At 40.4% G+C, this 21,990-nt stretch overlaps 2 protein-coding genes across 6 annotated transcripts; both read left to right on the forward strand.

The window, feature by feature from the left end:
* Positions 1-900: 900 nt before the first annotated feature.
* Positions 901-4,009, forward strand: LOC115676339 (RNA-binding protein 1-like). Of its 3 annotated transcripts, XR_008816713.1 has the most exons (4): positions 901-1,154; positions 1,438-2,483; positions 3,465-3,544; positions 3,636-4,009. XR_008816713.1 is itself a non-coding variant. In XM_056311997.1 (3 exons), the coding sequence occupies exons 1-2, from the start codon at positions 927-929 to the stop codon at positions 2,455-2,457; spliced, it is 1,248 nt and encodes a 415-aa protein (XP_056167972.1). In that variant the 5' UTR covers positions 901-926; the 3' UTR covers positions 2,458-2,483; positions 2,876-3,139. The 3 variants fall into 3 exon arrangements, 2 of the variants coding, with proteins under 2 accessions (XP_056167972.1, XP_030455081.1); XM_056311997.1 differs by lacking the exons at positions 3,465-3,544; positions 3,636-4,009 and adding an exon at positions 2,876-3,139; XM_030599221.2 differs by lacking the exons at positions 3,465-3,544; positions 3,636-4,009 and having other exon boundaries at positions 1,438-2,684.
* A 13,003-nt stretch (positions 4,010-17,012) lies between these two features.
* On the forward strand, positions 17,013-21,337 carry LOC115676425 (AP2-like ethylene-responsive transcription factor CRL5). Of its 3 annotated transcripts, XM_030599343.2 has the most exons (10): positions 17,013-17,801; positions 17,950-18,589; positions 18,739-18,821; positions 19,055-19,063; positions 19,190-19,278; positions 19,379-19,452; positions 19,550-19,600; positions 19,715-19,791; positions 20,252-20,566; positions 20,660-21,337. In XM_030599343.2, the coding sequence occupies exons 1-10, from the start codon at positions 17,444-17,446 to the stop codon at positions 20,959-20,961; spliced, it is 1,998 nt and encodes a 665-aa protein (XP_030455203.1). In that variant the 5' UTR covers positions 17,013-17,443; the 3' UTR covers positions 20,962-21,337. The 3 variants fall into 3 exon arrangements, with proteins under 3 accessions (XP_030455203.1, XP_030455200.1, XP_030455202.1); XM_030599340.2 differs by having other exon boundaries at positions 20,252-21,337; XM_030599342.2 differs by having other exon boundaries at positions 17,015-17,801; positions 17,953-18,589; positions 20,252-21,337.
* Positions 21,338-21,990: the final 653 nt, after the last annotated feature.

Below are 21,990 nucleotides of genomic sequence, written 5' to 3' on the forward strand. Positions count from 1 at the left end.
TTGACCTCCAAAAATTCAAAACCGGTACACTTGTGACAAATTTGCCCTAAACTCCCCAAATTGGTATATTTGTGATAAATTTATCCTCCGTTAAATTGAATTAATATAAAAATAAACCACAAACTAATACAACTATGACGAACGAAGAGTAAAACCCTAAACTAGTACACCCGTCAACTATTACGTGTCATTTAACTCGGTAATTTGACAGTAAAATTGAAGAGGTAAAATTTTTACAAATATACCAGTTCGGGATTTTTAGTGATAAAAAAATAAGTTTGGGATAAATTTGTAACAGATGTATTAATTCGAGATTTTTCGTTGTAATAATTCTAGAGCATTCCTTCGATTTTCAAATTCAGAGTTTTGGATATTGATCTAACCTCTTTGAACGGATGGGGTTTCCCGTTTTTAATTAACAACAGGGTAGACTTCGAATTTAAAAATCACGATAATCACCAGGATGGGGCTCAAATTTATCCGATCGATTAATTTCTTTTCGCTTCCTCCCCTTCCTAATTTGCTCTCCACTCCATCCTCGCGGCCAAAAAAAAGAAAAAAAAAATTGCACCGAATAAAATAAACCCACTTCGAAAAAGAAATAAAAAAAAAAAAAAAAAACCCCAAAATTGATTTTTTCGAGTTTTTTTTTCCTCTTTATTTACTTTTTTTTTTTAGGGAGGGGTGGGTCCGAAAGTATTTCGAGTTTGAGTACCCGACGACGACTTCCTATTCGCGCTTTAAGAAAGAAGCTTCCATATATTTCACTCCCGGTGCTCGATCGGATTTCCCCCCTCCCCCAAAGCCTTTTCCTCCTCGAATTCGAACTCCTTTCCTCGCAATTCCATGCCCTAGGGTTTTGCACGAATTCGAGTTCCGGGGGCGGGGGGGGCCTTCTCGCGATCCGTGTCGCTTCGTTTGCCGCCATGGAAGCCGAAAGATCGAAGCTTTACGTGGGGGGCATCGCGAGGGAGACGACCGAGGACGCGCTGCGGGAGCACTTCGGCAGGTACGGCGGCGTGTCGCGGGCGGTGGTCCCGCGGGAGCGGGACGCCGCGAGGGCCCCCAGAGGGTTCGCCTTCGTCTGGTTCGCCGACCCGGCTTCGGCGAGGGCCGCGCTCCGGGACGAGGAGCACGTCATTCTCGGGAAGAAGGTCGGTGGCGGTTCTTTTCCCTCTTTTCGTTTTCTTCGGGGTTTTGGGTTTTGGGTTTTCTCCGTGAATTGTCGTTAGTGTGTTGTGGGGAAGTCCGAGAGCGTCGCGCTTGGTTTTGGTTGCTGTTGAGCGGGAGGGGAACGTGAAAAAGAATGGATTTTGGGATTTTTGGTGCGTTCAATTTAGGTTGTTGCTTGGATTCTGAGTTGTGGGTTCGAGAAATTTAGGAAATTTCATGTGTTTGTGTCTTTGGTGGCTGCAATTTTGTTACCTCCTTATGTAGGTGCTGGTGAGGGAGGCGAACAAAACCGAGCGCCACCCGAACCCAAATCAACAAGAAGTCCGCCTTGGCCAAAACCGTTGTTGTAGGATGTGCGGGAACAGCTTCAATGGCAATGGCAATGGCAATGGGGCTAACACGCGCTTCAGGAGTCGAAAGATATTCGTCGGGGGTTTACCGACTAGCTTGACCGAGGATGAATTCAAGAGCTTTTTCGAGAGGTTCGGCGAGACCACGGATGTGGTGATAATGGTCGACCTCTACCGGAGGCCTAGGGGTTTTGGTTTTGTCACCTTTGCGTTGGAGGAATCGGTCGAGGAGGTGATGAAGAACAACTTTTATGAGCTTCATGGTAGGTCAGTGGAGGTCAAGAGGGCTATTCCAAAGGAAGCTCGCAACTCTTGCGACGGTAGTTGTGAAGTGAATGGTCAAATGGGGAGAGGACAGGATTGTCTTGATTACTGGCCAGTTTATTATCCCGCATATCCATCTCCGTATGAGTCATTTCGTGGGTATAGCTATGTTTCGAGTTATCACGAATTCGGATGGGTTCCATATGGAGCCAGTGCATACTCTGTTTCTCGTGCAGTTCATTTTAATGGTTCTGGACCCACCTACGTGGATGATATGTTTGGATATAATGGAATGCCGATTCCTGCGTACGATGGGTTCATGCCGGATGGATTTCATTCTATGATGAGTCGAGATGGATATGTTGAGAATGCGTACCGTGCACCAGCACAGCTGCGGATCGAGGAGTTGCAGCAGCTCACCGATTGCATTGAGGGTGAGGCAGACACACCAGCACTGCCGGAGATCAAAGAATTGAAGCTCACCGATTGTATTGAGGGCGAGGCAGACACACCAGCACTGCCGGAGATCAAGGAATTGAAACTCACCGATTGCATCGAGGGCGAGGCAGACACACCAGCACTTCCGGAGATCAAGGAATTGAAGCTCAGGGATGGTTCAGAATCAGACGGCGGAAGCAGTGGTGTGACCAACCAAGACGATGATCACTAACACTCAGATCTTGTGAAAATATTTCTGTACATTCCCCACTCCCTGGACTTCCTCTGACAAATTGGATTATCATTGATTGTTGATCACTTCATTAATTGAACACATTGCATAAGTATTTTCTTGTTTCTTTTTCAGAACCTTGAGCAATCACTTCCTCCTTAACTGGCCTGGCTTTCCATCTATGTTCATGGTTTCTTCTTAATATAAGCTTTTAATAGTTTTTGCTACTGTGGTTGTTACTGTTTCGTTTCATACTTTGCTTGTTGTTGATGAATCATTGGTTCAGAAAATTTTGTTTGCTTATTGAAACAGCTGTCATTAGATTTATAGTGATTTTCATTTCTCAATAGAACAACACTTATAACCCGAAGGCAGGTAGATTTGCTGGAGTCCTTATGGTTTTTCTGTCGCCCTGAAGGCATTATTCGTGGTTTCATGACGTCATTTCATAGTGAAAGCAAGGACAGGGCATCAAAGACGCACTCCGATTGTCGTCATTTAGGTCCTTTGTCTTGGACGATTTACTTGTTGTATGCTATACTACTAGGCAACATCATCTTACGACTGAGTTTCAAGCTAGGCAATCTAGCCGGTATTTGCCATAAACCAAACTAATTTTGTAAGATCTTTTACATCTTGCACAGATAGAAAGATTGTACTACAGACCCTTTCAAAGTTTTTATGTGTCCTCTCATTGGAACCACGATTTCAGCTTTTAGATTGTTGACGCTCACGCCTGAAGCTGAACTTTGGGTAGGTTGCTTCGATTTCCACCTCATTGAACTGGGTGGTTATCGATTCACTCGAGTTACCAAAGCTTAATGATTGGCCATATCGGATGAATTGAATGAGCAATGACTTGCTGGCAGCGAGAACGGTAAATGAGGGTGTCGTGAAAGGTCTTGTGAATCTGATTTTTGGGAAAATATATATGTAAATTCGGGTGATGTGAGCCATATGATTAATTAGGTGAACTACGTGTTAAACTAGACTCTCGCTGTTTTCAGCGCACTGGCTGCACGTGCATCCGGTACAAGCGATATGGGCTCGCGATTCGGGCTATGGCCGGGGGCACCGGGCTCTAATGGTAACACTTAGAATGTGATGGTAACATAGTGTTTTAACATAAATAGTACTTCAGCTTACATTTTTCATCCTTTTTACTTGATTGACCCCAGGGGCTTGATCTTTGAATAATGAAGGGCGCTTGTTGAACTAAATCCAAGTCATGGATGGGCTTTCCACGTGAAGAGAAAGGAAAGCCCAGTTTCCTCTGATAACGTTTGAACAAAATGGGAGAGTGTCTCAGTTCGATTTGGCTGAAAGTCTTCCCAAAACTCTGTTGATATTTGGAAGACATAAGGTTTAAATGGATTGTCATGATGGAATTTATGCGTGAATGACAAATCATGACTGCGGAAGAGATGAATTTCTATTTGGTTAATGTGATATGTAAACTTAGTGTCAATTGGAAGTTATCAAGTCTAGTACTTGTTGCGCGATGATTAGGTTATCTCTCATTTACAATTACATAAAATTGGTAATTTCTTCAGCGTTCTTCTTTGCATATGTATTGAAGGAAAGAAAAGGCTCGTGGAATGTGTAGAAAGAAAACGTTAAGAATGGTCGTTACTTAAGTGTATATGTGTGTGTATTAATTTAGAAATCGACCTAAACATGGCATATCATATTATGCAGAAGTCCCATGCGCCTAACCAAAAGAATGATGTACATGATCCATATGTGGCTGTCGGAACCAAAATCATCTGCTTGCCTTGGTTAGGAAAGCCATACGAGGCTAATTATATCATCGAACTCGAGAGCTTAGACCGAAAGACACTCGGTCTTTTTTCATATTCGAAGGTCACATGATGATCTTTTACCTAATCAAAGCTTTGGGAACCAAACTGCTTGATTACAAACGACTGTCTATTTTTGGACAATGTTGTCTGGCTCACAGACAAGGCAAAATCTCCATTACCATAACCTAGCAATCTTAAAAGCTACAGGCCCAAGTGGTCACACCCAGCAGAGGACCAAGGCAAAGAGAGAGGGTCAAGCAGTACGGGCAAAGTTCTGTTTTCTTGGGTGGGCAAAAAAGATGACTGGTTACACATCACGTGGAAGTGTTGTTTTAAATGGGAGGGAGGGGTGAGAGAGGGATGTGGATGGGCATGGCCGCATGGGAGGGGGCTGGCTTTCCTTTTCAGAATATTCCATACCAAAGTCAAAATGCATGTTTGCTCACAAAAGAAGAAGAACCCACTAGTCCTAAAAAAAGCAACCTGTCTAAAATACTCTCTTTCGCCTGTATAAAGGCACGAGGGTACGAGGGATTTTATGAGAGATTGTGACATGTAACTCCAAACATTTAAGACAAAGTGTAGTCCAATGTGTCGATTGAATGGTGACAAATTAGTAAGTATGTGAGATGGGTAATCGATTGAATTTGATCAATGGAGAACCCCCCACCTACCTCTTTCATTGTCTTATGTCTTAGGGTTTTGGAATCCTTTATATGTGAATGTACAATTCTACAGTAATATTTTCCTAAAGACACATGCAAATTGCCCCATTCATTTGAAAAGGATAAAGCTCCACCAAGAGGGTAGTAAGCACGGGAGTTTCTAAGATACAATAGTGTACCATATATTGTTATCGTTTAACGATTGAAATGTATTGATCAGTCGACCTTTTTATCGATCAATGTCATCCAATGGCTGGTAATTGATGATCAAGAGGAGTGGAGCCTAAGATTCCTTTAGATAACCTGCCGTATCAGAATCAAGCTTCTGATAATTTTGCCAATCCCTTGACTGTACGATATATTTACCAATTTCCTTTTACTTTCTTTTTTTTTTCCTTTTTGTGGTAGGGGGTTTACACTCCATCGAACCCTGTTCTATTCACTATGAAAGGAAGTGTAGACAGTAGGGCATAGAGTCTTAGGATATGGCTTGTTTTGTTGATGGGTCAAGACATTTGGACGATACATTTATCCTTAAGCTGTGTGTGTTCAGATCCTTGGCCTCTCTACTCAAATTGTAACAAGAAAAGGGGAAGCTATGTGTATGGGCGCAGCTACTTACTTCTTTTTTTTTTTCTAGAAGCAGCTACTTACTTCTTATTCCCCATGAAAGCGAGTCATCAAGTTGTCCCATCTTCTATTTAAGCAGAGAAAACTACAGGCTATGCATTTATAGAGTTTGATCGGAGAGAGAGAGAGAGAGAGAGAGGATCTAAGGTGATGGTGACATGGCAAAAATGGTCGTGGATTTAGACATGTCAATGGGCTCAATTGCAGGTGAGAAGAGAGACAGAGAGAGAAAAACAGTGACAAATGGAGGTAGGGGGATGGTGACAGGGGAGGAAGCTAAAGTTTTCAAAGATGGGTTGAAAGTTGGAGCTTCAAAGTGTTGCATGCAAGCTAAAGCACAGTGTTGTTAATGCAGGGGGACAGTTCAGGCTTAGATCTCTCTCTGTGGCCTTTTCAGCAGAGTGACAGAGAGAATGGACGAGTAACAGATAAAGAAACAAAACGGGTATGTTCAAAGCAGAAAAATCGAAGTATGGTCTCAAATCATCGACGACGGATAAAATCACGGCATACGCATCGGACGTGGGTTTCGCGAGCTTCGTTCGAGGGACTACCCCCCTTAATAGATTTCATGGAATTTGTGAAGAATATGGGGTTCAAATGCAGATGCAAGAGAGAAAGAATCAAATTGAAGGATTTGCATGGTGATGTTAGGGAGGGAGGGGGAAGATAAGGACTGGTCTGAAACCGAAGTAACGTTTGTCCTTCTCAAATCAGTTTCATCTCATCATCCAACCCTTTATTGCTTTCTGCTGGCCCCTCATCCTCCTCACACACACTACAACACTTTGGGCCAGTTGATTGGGTCGGTTCGAGGAGTGGTAAATCCATCTTTAGATTTTGTCTGGATTCTGTTCATGTTCCTCACGTGAATCTCATAACTCCCTCTCTCTTGTTAATTACCCTTCTCTCTCTCTCTCTCTCTCTCTCTCTCCCTAGGAGGAAAAGTTTCTGGCTCGCTAACAAGACAGTGAATGCAGTCTTTCCAACTTTAGATGTTGGAGGGTTTTTTGCATGGTAAGAGGCAGAGTTGCATGAAAAATAATGGAATCCGCTACAATTTTTTTATATCGTTATATCATGTGGATCGTTTTGTGAGATAAGTCTACATTATCTTTAAAGGCACGGTGGTTTGTCTTGCCCGTCTTCGTCTTCGTCTCCGTGTGATTCTATCCCTTGCTAAAATGACCTCGATGGGCTCGTTTGCTTGACTTAAGAACGATGATGTTCGGACTATGGATCTTTATTTTTTGGGGGGCTTGGAATGTCGAAAGGTGAATAATAAATAAGGAGGAGGAAAATAAAGTTCATTTTGATTTGGTATAGTTTTTTAAATCCCATAAGGGCGTCTAAATGGGTTGGAATTCCATTCTAAAGTTGCTGTCTATCCAATAATGTCACTGATTTTGTTGTATACAGAGTTTGTACAATGTATAAAACAAGCAATTTCCTCGTTTTTGGATATTTAGATCATTTAAGAATATGAGTCAATAGAAATTCTTTTCGTCATTAATGAAAAATATATACTTAAATTTAGGAAAATGATTTCATTTTATAAAAAATCAAAAGGTTCCGGCACTCGAGCTTGAAACATTGGCACTCTGCCTGGACCCCAGGGATTAGGCCCAAGACCCTGACATCCGAACTTAGGACTTGAGATTTTTTTTTTTAGGAAAATGAAATCATTTTTCTTGAAAATAAGTTTCTTTCGAAATAATTTCCAATAAAGTTCGTTTTTCGTGAAACAAACGGAATAAAGAAATCAATTTCAAACCCCAGCAAAGGACTAACCAAAAAACTGACTGTACCTGACATTGGTTGATCGATATAAGTCAATGACCTGAACCCAATCAAATCCGAATCTAATACAACCCACACCGGACAAAAACACAACAATTGACCAATTTGATATCTACAACGGTTCCAACCCAAAACTGGCCCAAACCAAGTGAACGAAACCCCAAAAATCCAACCTTATCATAATATAACAAGTTGTCATGTTCGACACCAACCCATCTTAAACCCAAACTTTGAAGAAACTAAACTCGAATCGTCCAAAATTTAAGCAGACCTGTGATCGGGAACTGTCCTGACCGAACCCAATCCAACATCATCCGATGCAAGTCAAACCATAAATGGTGATGTGAAAACTGATTGATTCGAATTCACACCCAAGAAGGGAAAACTAATGAGGCGGATTGGTATCAATCCAATCCGAAAATCAACCCGATATGTCAATTTATCACATTTAATATTAGAAAATTATTCAAAAAGTCCTAAATCTATTTGACGGAAGTCAATTCAGTCATAAACCTTTCAATTATGTCAATTTAATCCTAAACATATTGATGATTTGCCAACTTAGTCCTAAACTTTTAGTCACAACCCTTTCGATGATTTGCCAATATAATCCTAAACATTATAACTATTTGTCAATTTAATCATAGGTTTAGAACTAAATTGACATATAAAGTTAGTTTCAGTTTATGGTATCTAGATTACTTAAGTTTGAAAAAGGGCTCGAAATTTATGAGCTTCAACTCCATTATACTTTTTAGAGTTTGTTTTCTTTGAATTAAATTTTAATATTAGGATAATGACACAAACAGTCACTGAACTTTGGCTTAACATTCAATTTGATCCTTGAACTTTTAATTTGTTTAATGTAGTCCATAAACTTTAGCCTGATGTTCAATATGGTCCCTGAACTTTCAATTTGTTCAATATGATTCCTGAACTTTTGGTAAATGTTCAATTTAGCCCCTGAAATATATGAAAATATTCAATGTACTCCTTGAACTTGAATTAATGGAATGACTATATTGAACATTTTCATATAGTTCATGGACTGAATTGAACATGTACAAAAAATAACATTAAATAAATTTTACGTTACATATTGAGTTAAAGTTCAAGGACCTCGAACAATTTAAAAGTTAATAGATCAAAATTTATGGACTGTTTACGTCATTTTCCCTTTAATATTAGTTGGAAAGAGGATCCTTTGAACACTATAATATAATATGTCAAAAAGCTTCACGGTTCCTAGCAATTGGAAAAAAAAATCACCACTTTGACCGCATCAAGACTTTTCTTTTTGATCTGTCATAATTTTAGGAAGTAATCATCTAGATTGGTTTAACTAAACCAAATCGTAGCACGTGACAATACAGTCGAAAGATCTCCATCTAATCCCATTAACAACTCTTTCTTTCTCGAATACCAACATGAGTAGCATTTGAATTTTATTTTTTATATTCAAAGTAGCTCTCGAATTTCTTTTATTCAATATAATTCATAAATCATTTTAAATCGGCTGGACGTGGTCCTTCTGCCAATTGAAGTTCCACGTCACGTGTTTTCCGACGACATGGCATGCTAGCTCGGCAAAAATCACGCATCATTAATGAAGTGGAGTGTCCAGCTTAATTAGATTTGATTAAAAAACAAACGTTCTATTTTTTTTTTCCTCTTTCCTCATTTGTTCTTCTTCCTCTACATCGACACCAACCGCTTCGGACATCGGAGCCATCCTCGATGTCAGGGACCGATCATGCTTCACCGCTATCACTCCAACTGTCGAACCTTGCGTAGCTCTCTCTCTCTCTCTCTCTAGATATATACCTCCATGGATCGCTTTTTCTGTAACCTTTCTGTCGCATCACATATTCCGTGCATTGCTTACATAGAATGCCCCCATTCTTCACTTCTCGTCTTTTATCAATTTTATGGAGCCTCGAGAGGTCGATATATGTTCTGTCTGTTTTGTTCACAACAAAGTCGCGAAGGAGAGGTGTCCAAGAGGGCCAAAAGCAGCATCACTTGAGCAGTGAAGCAAACAGATTGGATCAAACAAAGCAAACCATTACATGCACGATCCTACTTCGACTACATACCATTTCTCATCATTCGACGAACATAACGAAAAACTTTGATTTGCGACTAAGTTAGGAGAAAGGCCCTTTTGCTTTTTTGACAGGGGAAGGAATGAAATGAGTAATGGGATTCAGATGCATGTATAGAAAGAAAAAAGAAAGAAGTTGGGTGGCTTATCAGCTAGAGAGTTGCTGGTGTCTGGTGTGTCGTGCTCATGATGGATTCACTCATGATTGCCATATAATCAAAAGAATCCCATCCCACCTCTGTGCACACACGTACGCCCCCACACAAACACAAACACCCATCGATTCTTAGTACTTTCCCTCCCAAAATCTTGAGTCCTCGCTCCTCAGTCTCTCTTCCCTTTTAAAAGATTCAAACCACATCATTCCCATTAGAAAATCTGTCTCTCTGTGATAGCTCCTCATGCACAGCCCCATGCAAGCCCAAACATTCCCCCACACCCTCCCCCCAAAATCCCAAAAGCTGCTTCCACTAATTATAAACCCCATCATGACTGACCCATGAACTAAGAAAAAGTAGAATAAACCACTAAGACCCTCCTCCCCATATAAGCATCTTTTTCCCCTTTGAGGAATTAGTACATTCCTTCCTTGGTAATAAGCTGAAATTCAGGGAGTTGTTTGCCTCGGCTTATCAAAAGGTAAAAGCAATTTTTTTCACTCTCCCGTTAGAATTCGAAATGTCATTCAAACTTTTACGAAAATTATGAAGAAACTATATTTTTTAATGTACTATGAGATTTTTTGCTGCTTATGACAAAAAAAGAAATAAGTAAAAGTCACTCCAAAAACAGACCGTAAATTTGAATTTCAAGTTTCAACATGGTTGAGGAAATAAAGACGGGGAGAAGAGCTGGTTTGAAATAGAACGAGGGAATGTCTTAATCTCTATACAGGTGGAAACTCCTGGTTATTTGGCAACCTTGGAATCAATAATTGAAGCTCTCTGACTCCCCTGATTAGACAGTGGTTGAATCAAAAGCTTCAACAATGGGAGAAAAATGGAATTTCTCACTATTCTAAAACTGGGTTCAAGCTGGAAACAAATATAAAATTGAAGCAGTCCTCATCACCATAAAATAATTGTGATGGGTGCAGTGCATCAGTTGATTTTCAGTGACATGGCTCAGATAAAGTCCAGGATGCTTCTATCTCCTCTCTTTTATTTTAAAGAAACATATATATTAGATATAACATGAAAATTTGAAATTAGAGAGGTGGGGGTTGGGCATGGGAAGTTGTGTGTGATCCTGTTTTTTTGTGCTTACTGTGTGACGAGCAATTACATTGTAGCCAAGAATATCTGTCAATCCTCGGTAAAGGAATATCCTCTTTTGCAGTTTTCTTTCCAGTCGTGTTAATTGGATAAGCTTCATGTCCATCTAGGATCCCAACGAAGCAGTTGGAGCCCCCTAGTAACCTATTACTAGCCATTGATAAAAATGAAAAAAAAAATGGAATTTTCAATCATAATTTAAGAACTAATGAAATTTTCACCATCCATGTTCTATGATGTTACAATGTACAATCCAAAAATTTAAACCTAATAATAAGGAGAGATCACATATAAGTAAAGGGTATAAACACTCTGTAAACAAGTGAAACGATGTGGGATATTTTAATATCCCTCTCACGTGTGAAATGAATTGTTGTAGAATTCGATTCTGATACCACATTGAATTCAGAAATTCAAACTTACAAATGGACGGAGTGACGTGGGATATTTCAATATATCATGCGATGTTGTGGATTTTTTTTATGCCATTGTTGATAGGCTTCTTATCAAATAACAATATTTAAGTTAGCTAAGGAAGGAATCTGTACCTGACTAAGAAAACATTTTTCACCTCCAGAAAGGTCTTGAGAAAAAACAGCATTTCCATGGGTAGGGGAAGCCAACTGTGAGCACGAGAGATTACAGGGAACTACCAAAATAAAATAAAAAATAGTCTCAAAGAAAAACAAAAGAAAAGGGTTAAAAAAAAGCAGGTTGATTTCTTTGGGGGAGGGCCCTTTTGCTCATAATTACTTGGAATATCTTTTCAAGTTAATCACAGACCCCACTTGTCAACTTTTTGTCTGGAAGCAGGTGTTGACTATGCATGCACTTAAAGCGTAAATTTACATAAAGAATGAAAAAAAAGATTATTGACAATCATAATCAAAGACAGAGATGGAATATTTGTCTCTTTTCCTCATTTAGCTGTCGACAATCACGCTATTGGGGAGGGGCATCAACGAGACTAAGTTTACAGGTTTGAGGGACAGGAGTGATGTGTATATATAAAAGGGCTCGAGATATTGAGCTAATCATGTTACATGTCTTTGGAATTATTCTATGGAGTATTCTTCAAGAGTGCAGCTTTTCAATCGATGGCTCGATGATGTACTTTTGGTGGTGATTTGTTTCATTAAAAAGAATATAGTAGGCTGCGTATTTAAATGCTAAACTCGTCCTACTTGAATGCCGAAGAAATCTTCTCGAAATTGAACTCATCGAACTGTGAAAATACACGTGTGAATTGTGTTAGAAAATGTCTTATATAGGAGAATTTGAATGGTATAGAGTAGTTAATATATTTTAATTGACTCATAAGTTTTTCAATGGACACGATTCCAACTGAAAATTTTGACGAGCTCGGACTTTGCCTCCCTCTCGGCGATCTCTTCTTATGAAGGTATTAGATTTCTGTTATGCACTTTCAACAAATAGTATAAGAGCTAATGGTTAACTGGGTGGTGGATTACTCCCAGTGTCTATTAATATTTGGTGAGTATGAATCTCACGACTGAAGCATTTTCCAAACGACTTTTTATAATTCGACCTTGCAAAAGAGAGCTAGAGTAACGGTGGGCATTGTGCCTTCATGGTTTGGTTTGGCAAGCCAAGGAAGAAGGTAAGCATTAAAGATTCAAATTGAGACATGTTAGGGCGGGACAATACCTGAATTAAAGGAAGTAAAGTTTACACATGAGGGAAAGATTGTTGAGATACACATGTGGATTGTATTAGAATAAATATCTCAACGTAGAATTAGCAGTATAGAGTAGTTAATATATCGGATTTCGCCATAACTCATTGTCATTAGCTTTTAAATAAATGTGGGTTTAATTTAATATGTTGATGGGTTCGGATTTGGCTCAACTCTTGGTGATCTTCCAAAGTGAAGGTATCGGGTTTTCACAAATAAATCCATTTCGTTCCAGAAAAAAAAACACTAATAATAACAATGTTATTTCATCCTAATCTTTGGCTTAAGTTAGAGATTTGTTTGCAAATCGCTCCATACCAACACAAACTCACATAATTTCTTTTTGTCAGTCAAACTCCCTTAAGTACAAAATGATTGGTGCGTGCAACTCAACACGTTGCCGTGTTGATATAAATTGGAACGCAAATTTGATATTCAATTTCGAGGGTCTTGGCAAACTCGATACGAATTATTTCAAACTCAGTCGTTTTGGAAGAGTTTTTGGACTTACGAGATTGTTACAAAGTTAAGAGATCGAGGGTACTCGTTCGATGGTTTTACGACTTCTTTTCCTTCAGCAACAAGGCTGGATAAGATGAAAGAGTAGAAAAAGGGTTTAAGATGGGTTGAGATACCATTGACGTTGGAGGTCGTTGTCAAGTGAAGTACTCCCCATCAATGCAAATGTCATGATTGAATAATACGAGGCCCCCATCACGTGTTCCTAGATGTATACTATGAATGTTCCTTGTGTACTCTTAAGTTGCGCTCGGCCATCCAATTTTTTTGGTCGGACAAGAGAGATGGTATAAAGTTGCGACGCCGAGACCTTCAACAAGGGTTGCAGTCCGTGCCCAAATCTAGATGAGGGTCGATCGGTCCTCCCAATTGCCATGTTCAAGTGGCGGTTGTTGCGCTTACCAAAATCAACATGTAGTATTGAACAATTCTGCCGAAGTCGACCGCCACACAATGGTCGCTTAACCCGCACCAACGGACGAGAAGGGTAAGTGGCCCTTGCTTGCCCTCGCAAGAGTCGTTGGCCCTATTTCTCTCCCTACCTCATCTCTTCTGTTTTTCTTTTAGAATTCTCGGGGAAAAAAAAGCCACCAATGTCAAAATACCCTTTATTTTCTTCTCATAAACATTTAAAATCACTTCATATTTTTTCACACTCGTTTTCATTCCACCATTTTTCCTCGTCTTCTTCCCAAACAGAGCATAAGAATCTATATGGCTCTCACTACTCACTGCCAAATGGTTGATCTGGTCAACTCGAGAGAGAACGTAGGAGGCTCAATTCAAAAGGATGGTACTGACCAGCAAGTACTGGAGGAGCCATTGAAGCAGGCCTACGAAGGTCTACGAACGTATACGGCCCCAGCACATTTCCAAACAATGTCAGATACGAATAAAAGCACAAGGCTCAGCTTGGGTCACATCATCACCACTCTCTCTCTCTCTCTCTCTCTCTCAAGATCAGCGGTGGACAAATGAGCTGTGGCCAGAAAAACCCTCACAGTCGCAGCAGGCCCACACTCTCCACAGAGCTGTTTTGAATTACAAATACTGAGTTATGTGCTTTCTCTTCTCTGGGATGGCATATAATTGTAGCTTATCTCATCGCATAATTGAAATGGCAACATCCTTTCTTGGTCAAAACTCAAAATATGTCACGTTCTTGATCTCTGCATGCACCTCATCTCTTTCTGCCGTGCCATTGAGCTAGTCTTGCTAATTCTCAAGAACTTTTTCCTAAAGCTTTACTCATGAAAATGAGCGATAAAGAACTATGTATGCTGCTTCTCTCACCCGCCACTTCTTTTTCGATCGCAAGAAATGTGCTTAAGATATTCAATAAATTTTTGCTCCTACATCACTTGTTCGTTATGAAAAGATTAAATATCAATACCCTACTCATTTAATTCTTCACCTCACTTCATTCCTTTCTCTATCCACATGCATCCCGGGCCATTATATCTTAACCAAACTTTCGTGCTCCCTGAAATGAAATCATGCAGATATTCATTTGCAAAATCACACATCTTTTAGCAAGGACACATCATGAACATGTTCTTCATTAGCCTCTAGTACATGAAAAGTGTGCGCCGTTAATGTCGAATCAAAAGCTGTGAGCCACATTTGAGAGGCTAAGGCAGTGTGATCACATAAAGTCAGACACGAAAGAAGGAGATCTAGAATAAGATACTCGAGCTGTAAATAGGGTTGAGAGAGAGAGAGAGAGAGAGAGAGAGAGAGAGAGTACTGTAAATAGGAAGTGACTGGAGGGGGCACAGTGTCCTTCCCGTCGTATCTATCTGAGGCCCTGTGCCTCTGAATAAAAGCTACCCTGTTTTGGTTATCTTCTTTGCTGTCGCCTTGGGAAAACTCGTTATTTTGTTATTCTTACAAGAATAAACATTTTTTGTTACGTACCATCAGTTTAACTATACTGTGCTGGATTTTTTCTGGGTATGGCGGTTGATGCATTAGTGGATATTTTGTGTTTTTTGTTTTTATTCGAGTTTATTCTTTTCTGATCCATTTTCCTTTTGAGTTTGTGTCGTGCTACTCGAGTATTTTATTATGAGAAAAAGCCCCCCCAAAACTTTAAATTATATCAATTGTAGTACATTTACTTTAAGCTTTTTTTCGTGACACAAAATATTTCAAACTTGTACCTGCGTGATATATCAATGATCACCGTTGACGTAAAAAAGCAAATGATTTTGACATGACATTCAAGTAACGTAAGTGAAATAAAAACGACGTTATTTTGATTGGAAAATCATTTGACGGAACCTTGATGGAAGATAAATATGTAATTTTTTTTTCATAAGAACATGTTTATAGTAAATATGTCATAATAGGCATGATTTGTGATTTTTTATGCCTTTTTCCCTTTATTATAACAGAACTAGTGATAATAATCTCTCTGATTTTGTTCCTGAAACTACATTGTTAAATCATGTAAAACTTTTTAGCAGACAACATCAACAATTAAATCTGAAAAAAAAAAGAAAAGAACGTAACTTCTTGTTTCTTAAAAGTAAAAACAGGTGGGAAGGGGCTATACCTACTAAGGGTGAGCGGTTCCCGATCCGGTCCGGTCCCACTCAAGAACCGGGAACCGGACCGGGAGGACCGGTTCCCATTTTCTAGGACCGAGGACCGGACCGGCTAATCCTAAGACCATGGACCAGACCGCACCGATGGTCCGGTCCGGTTCCAATAGAACCGATCACGTACTTTTAAATTAGGCTTTCTATTTTAAATGGAACCAATCACGTTCCAATGGAACCAATTCCATTTTCCAATGGAACCAAGCCTTAAAAAAATTGGTAAAGGCAAAAGGGAATAGATTAGGCTTTCTTTTTTTCTTCAAAAAATTTAAAAAGTAAATATATATATTTATCGGTCCGGTCCGGTCCGGTTCCCACCCTAGAACCAGGAACCAGACCGCCCGAAAACCGGTTCCACTTTTAGGAACCGGGAACCGGACCGATACTCTCGAGAACCGGGCCAAACCGGCCGGTCCGGTGCGGTCCGGTCTCGGTTCGGGTGGTCCATCATGCTCACCCCTAATACCTACGTGGATGACCTCTTGAGCATTATCATAAGAACTCTGTATTCGCAGCAGACTGTTCATTTTGAGCCATAGCAATCGCTCAAGCCCATTGTTTTTGCTCATCATAATGTTAATGGAAATAGAGTTGGAGTTATTCTAAATCAGGACAAGAACGAACCTTCGCCGTGGACATGCATTTCCGAAGTTTTGCCCTCTTAAACTTGTTGCAATAAGACAAATAAAAGAAGACATGCTATAATAGCTTGGTTCCTCCTTTTTTTTTTTTAAATTTCGTGCTATGCATGTGATTCATCTTGAAAATTTATGTAGAATAAACAAAAAGATCGCCCAAAAAAAGTTAGAACGGAAAATTCATCCGCAACGGAGAAGTATGATAAGGGGTCCGAGTAAGGGATTTTGGCTTAGATTGTGTAAGAATCAGGAATCGGTTTTCTTGTCAAAACAAAGATTCTCAATTCATTTCGAATGATAATCAAAAAACTTTTCATGTATATCTAGATTTTGTAAAGGTTTGCGACATTCAACATTAATCGATAGACAAATCTCAAACGGCGAAAAAGTAAAAGTCCCTCTAAATAAGCCCACAATAGTTGTCATAATCTTCAAATAATTATAATGTAAACGTTTATTTTTTATAGTAAATTCAAACTTTACTTATTGACAGAGGTAGGCACACTGTGCCCAAAATGAATGTCATTAATAAATAATAGTGCGCGGGATTCTGTGGATGAAGGGAAGGGGGAGGATGTTTGGAGTGGCCATTAAATAAATATAGTGGAACTATAATGGGAACAGGCGACAACAAGCCAAAGAATGTCTGAGGTCGCCGTAGAAGCACGTTTTCTGGGCTTATATAATGCCCATCCGGGATTTGTGTGTTTTGTGTTGAGTGTCAAGCGTTGTTGTTGTTGTTGTCTCATTAAGCAAAAGGGCCAATCCATACTGCCCAAGAAAATAGGAAAAAAGAGAAAAGAAAAGCATAGAGAGAGAGAGAGAGAGAGAGAGAGAGAGAGAGAGAGGGACTGGTGGTGTTTCTCACGCATTGCCTTACACAGATCCCCATGGCTTTTTATGCAGGGATGCTACCCAGCATTCGCTTGGAGCTGAGTTCCTTTTATTCTCTTTGTTTAGATTGAAGTGAAGGGACCATCTCTCTCTCTCTCTCTCTCTCCTATATATGAGAGCTTGAGAGCCTGTGAGCGTGAAGTTGTTGGGTTATATTCTCGGAACTAGACAACACCAACAACAACAAAAAAAAAAAACCCAAGTGTGTGTGTGTGTTCTCTCAGATGGGAGAAGATTTCGAAATGATTACTTCTCTTCTTCCCAATGATTGAAGTCTCGAGCTCGTGCTTGCCCCGCACCGCAACGAGACATGCTTAACGAAGCACCTACTTTTTAACTAAACGAGAAGAAGGAGAAGAAGATGGAGATGAAGTCTGTGAGCGAGAGCGGCAGTGGCACGAACGGTAATAACTGGCTGGGGTTCTCTCTCTCGCCCCACCACCTGAAAATGGAGGTCGCCCCACAGGCGGAGCATCACCAGAACCACCACCAACACCACCACTATCACCACCAGCCGCAGCAAGGTGAACCGGGAAGCTACTTTCTCTCGCCTCCTCCGCCGCCGCCGCCACACTTTAGCAGCTCGAGCCTGTGTTATGGTGGCGGCGTTGGAGACGGCAACAATGGTGGGTTCCTTCACTCTCCTCTGTCTGTCATGCCTCTCAAGTCCGATGGGTCTCTCTGCATCATGGAAGCCCTCACAAGATCCAGACCCCAAGGTTGGTTCTTTTTTTTTTTTTTTTGGTAAGGCCAAGGTTGGTTCTTTGCTCTCGAAGATAAAGAAAATTCTATTTTTGCTGTTGATTTTGAGTTCTTTGTTTCACTTGCTTTTGTTGTGTGTCTGTGTGTACGCGTCCGTGTGTGAAGCAGGATTAGGGCAAGGTTCAACGCCAAAGCTGGAGGACTTTTTGGGTGGTGCAAGTGCAACAGTGACGGCAACAACAGTGCCTCTCAGTTTGGACAGCTTGTATAGCTACCAACAGAGTGCCGACCCAGAGAAACAGTCACTAGATCTCCTTCACGAACCGTTCAGACACCAGCAACAGCATCAGATTTATTATCCCAATGAGCTAACATGCCCTGCTTTGTACCATTCGCCACTGGCTGAGGAGGAACCAAAGGACTCTCACATTGCAAGCTGTGATGAGAACAGCGGGTACTCTTGCCTGAAAAGTTGGGTCACAAGGAATTTCTCTTCTTCTTCTTGTCATGTTGGGTTGGACCAGATGAGCAGTGGCATGGTATGTAATAACGGGGGTAATAGCTCTGACGCTGTGGGTCCAATGGAGTGTGGTGACTTGCAGAACCTGAGTTTGTCCATGAGTCCAAGCTCAACTTCGAGCTGTGTCACAGTCCCAACAAGGCAGATTTCACCTACTGAGAATGAGTGTGTGGGTATGGAGATGACCAAGAAGAGGTCAAGTAATTGCCAGAACAAGCAGCCTGTTCACAGGAAGTCCATCGACACTTTTGGACAGAGGACTTCTCAGTATAGAGGGGTCACCAGGTAATAATGAAAAACTTTCATAAATTTTGGGCTGATCTTGCAAATACCCTTTTGCAAGATCACTTCCATTCTTGTGGGTCAGGCCTTGATTTTTGTCAAATCTGAAGCTTTTGAGTGACTCTTGTCATTTGTTGAACTTCAAAATTTAGGCATAGATGGACTGGTAGATATGAAGCTCATCTTTGGGATAACAGCTGCAAGAAGGAGGGGCAGACCAGGAAAGGAAGGCAAGGTTAGTAAGAGGACAAACAAAAAAAAAAAATGAAAAGAAAAGACAATTTTTTTGGTAAATGAAAAGACAATTACTTCGCTGTAGTGTGTGCCTGAAAATGTAGTCCTTTGCTGACTCTGCAATTGTTGGCCCCTCTGTCTTCATGATCTGACTGGGCGTTATTAATTCTTCCTTGTTTCTCATGTTCATACTCAATCTTGTGGATGCTACTCAATCAAACGCCGAACCATTAGTCTACTTGGGTGAGCACCATTTTTCCTTTATTCCTTTTTTTTTTTGGACAAACCTTTATTCCTTGTACTTGATCATTTTGAGTGAATATTCTTGTTTTTTGTGTTCTCATTAGTATTTCAATTACTGTGCTTTAGGGGGTTATGATAAGGAAGAGAAAGCTGCAAGGGCATATGATCTCGCTGCTCTCAAGTACTGGGGACCTTCGACACATATAAACTTTCCGGTAAATATAAAAACCTGCATTATTCCTATTTTCTCTTAACATTTTTTAGATTTCTAGTGAGATAGAAATAATCTGACACTATGTCTGGTTTTCATTAAAGCTAGAAAATTATCAGAAAGAGCTGGAGGAAATGAAGAACATGAGCAGGCAGGAGTATGTTGCACATTTGAGAAGGTGAACAGCCTAAGATAACATAATATGTTAGGTCCATGTAATATTATCTTTGTGCATGAAGCGCCTCTAAAGCTGAAAACAATTTCTTATTTTGCAGGAAGAGTAGTGGATTTTCTAGAGGGGCTTCGATGTACAGAGGGGTTACAAGGTTTCTCTCTCTTAGTCAAGTCTTTTGCACCAATAATCTCATGCTTTGTATGGAATTTAGTAGAGAATGTGCACTCATTCTCGATGCTCTCGCTAATAAGTTCCATTCCTGCAGACACCACCAGCATGGAAGATGGCAAGCTCGGATCGGTCGTGTTGCCGGAAACAAGGACCTTTATCTTGGGACATTTAGTGAGTCACTCAAATTTGAGACCACTCTTTATTTTGAATCCTTCACGATTTCATTGGTAATTTGGCCGAGTCTCATCTCTATGCTATTGTTGTGACTGGCTTTGGACTCATTTTCATTGCAGCTTTCCTTGCTTTCATGTTTTCAATTTTGCTGCCACTAGTGACCAGTTATGCTTTTTTTCTGCTCTGCCCTAGGGACAAAAAAGAACTAGTGATACTTTGTATAAGGCTGATTTGGCTTTACTTTATCTCACTGTATTTCACTTTGAATGCAAAATTTACTTTTTAAGGCTGTCGTTGGTAATAAAGAGATCAGGACAAAAAGAGCAAACCTTGCTTTAATGCAGGATTAAAGGATTTCTGTCTAACATATTCCACTCTCAGACTCTAGCTAATCTTGGTTAAGAGAAAGTTGTGTTAGTTATCTTAGTATAATGATTTTGTTACTGTTAAACTTCAGGCACTCAAGAGGAAGCAGCCGAGGCATATGACATAGCTGCCATAAAGTTCCGCGGTGTAAATGCTGTGACCAACTTCGACATCAGTAGATACGACGTGGAACGGATTATGGCGAGCAGCACCCTCCTCGCAGGGGAGCTTGCCCGCCGAACTAAGGAGATCGCGCCCAGTGAGGAAGTTGCCGAGTATAATGCACTGACCCAGCAAAAAATTAGCGGCGACGGAACTCTTCAGCTTGAGAGCAATGGCAACGTCGCACATGGTTCGGATTGGAAGATGGTTCTGTACCAGTCCTCGCCGCAGCTCCAAGCTAGCTGTAATCAGTCACTTGATCACAATTCTATAGGTTGTCCTTCTGGTGGTAACTATAGGAACTCATCATTTTCAATGGCCCTACATGATCTCATAGGTTTGGAGTCTTCAGTTAACTCAAGCCAGCCATCAGTCGATGATCCGGCTAATAAGCTAGGGACACGTCACTTGTCGAACCCGTCTTCCTTGGTGACCAGCTTGAGCAGCTCGAGGGAGGCCAGCCCTGACCGAGCCGGGTCGGTGGTGGCTTTTGCTAATAAGCCTCCAGTAGTTTCGAAGCTCGCAAACGCTAGTCGTACTTCAGCTTCTGTGACTTCTTGGTTTCCCTCAGCCCACATGAGGCCTAGTTCAATTTCCATGTCTCATCTTCCCGTTTTTACTGCTTGGAATGACACCTGAAAGGAAAGTTTTTGCATGGAGAAAGAGGGTGGGAAGAGGAAGAGGGAGGCACTGGTGTTGGTGGTGGAAAAAGTTAGGATGTGGGAATTATTTCTTTTTGTTTTTACCTTCATGTTGTTATTTTAGTACTTTTTTAGGGTTTAGTGGATGAAATTAGGGGAGAATGACTTGGGGGACCAGCCATCTCTGTCTGTATCCATAGTGTAGGCCATGCAAAGAACCTTTTTTGAAACTGAAACCACTTTTGGTTTTTGGCTCATATTGGAATATATCAAGAATTTTGCAAATGGGTGGGAAATGATATTTGAGAGGGTCTCTAATGATTAAAATTCTTGTAAGATGATGTTGGCGATATGGAAGTGGGCTCTTTTCTTTCTTTTGTTCGCATTATAATTGCATCTACTTTATATCCCACTTTTTTGGTTGATTGGCTCTTGTTGCTAAGTACAAAAACCAACTCATTGTTTTGCCTACTAAAGCGAAAATATCATCAATAAAAGAAGAAGAGAAGAGGGGTCTAACTTTGGGGGTTTGACCCAACCCAACCATCACATTTCATCATCAAATCTCTTCTTTTAAATGCACTACACAATCATTCCTCATCTCTCCAAAAGGGTCTTCTTTCTCCAAAGGTGACACAGACAAAATCCCATTTCACAAATCCAAAAAAGAGAGGTGGTGTAGATTCTCTCTCTGTGATGAGAAAGACTTCGTTTGGTTCCATCTTTAAGGAATTTTTAAGATGGGCGGTGTGTGTCATCATGATTAGTTAGGACTGTCTGCTTATCTTTTACTTTTCTTTTCTTTTTTTCTGGGCAAAAGCCATTTTTGGGCAAAGATAAAAAAAAAATCAAATCTTTAAAGCTTTTGCAAACTTCTGCAAGCGAAATTCAAAAGCGACTTATTATTATTATGGTGAAAAAGTGATTCAATGTCCTCATGTAACATGCAGTGTGTATGTGGACACTTATTATTAACATTATTGTTTCAAGTACCCCTAACTCGGCAATCAGAGAGGCTTTCACATGT

Source organism: Syzygium oleosum, unplaced genomic scaffold (genome assembly GCF_021117445.2).
Source record: "Syzygium oleosum isolate NSW1041296 unplaced genomic scaffold, Sole_v2.1 Sole_v2.05, whole genome shotgun sequence".
In the NCBI taxonomy this organism is placed as follows: domain Eukaryota; kingdom Viridiplantae; phylum Streptophyta; class Magnoliopsida; order Myrtales; family Myrtaceae; genus Syzygium; species Syzygium oleosum.

Coding starts and splice junctions, on each gene's coding strand:
- LOC115676339 (XM_056311997.1), top strand. CDS start 927: ATGGAAGCCGAAAGATCGAAGCTTTACGTGGGGGGCATCGCGAGGGAG. Junction 1,155..1,437: donor ACGTCATTCTCGGGAAGAAG/GTCGGTGGCGGT, acceptor CTCCTTATGTAG/GTGCTGGTGAGGGAGGCGAA.
- LOC115676425 (XM_030599340.2), top strand. CDS start 17,444: ATGGAGATGAAGTCTGTGAGCGAGAGCGGCAGTGGCACGAACGGTAAT. Junction 18,590..18,738: donor CAGTATAGAGGGGTCACCAG/GTAATAATGAAA, acceptor TTCAAAATTTAG/GCATAGATGGACTGGTAGAT. Junction 19,601..19,714: donor ATGTACAGAGGGGTTACAAG/GTTTCTCTCTCT, acceptor CCATTCCTGCAG/ACACCACCAGCATGGAAGAT.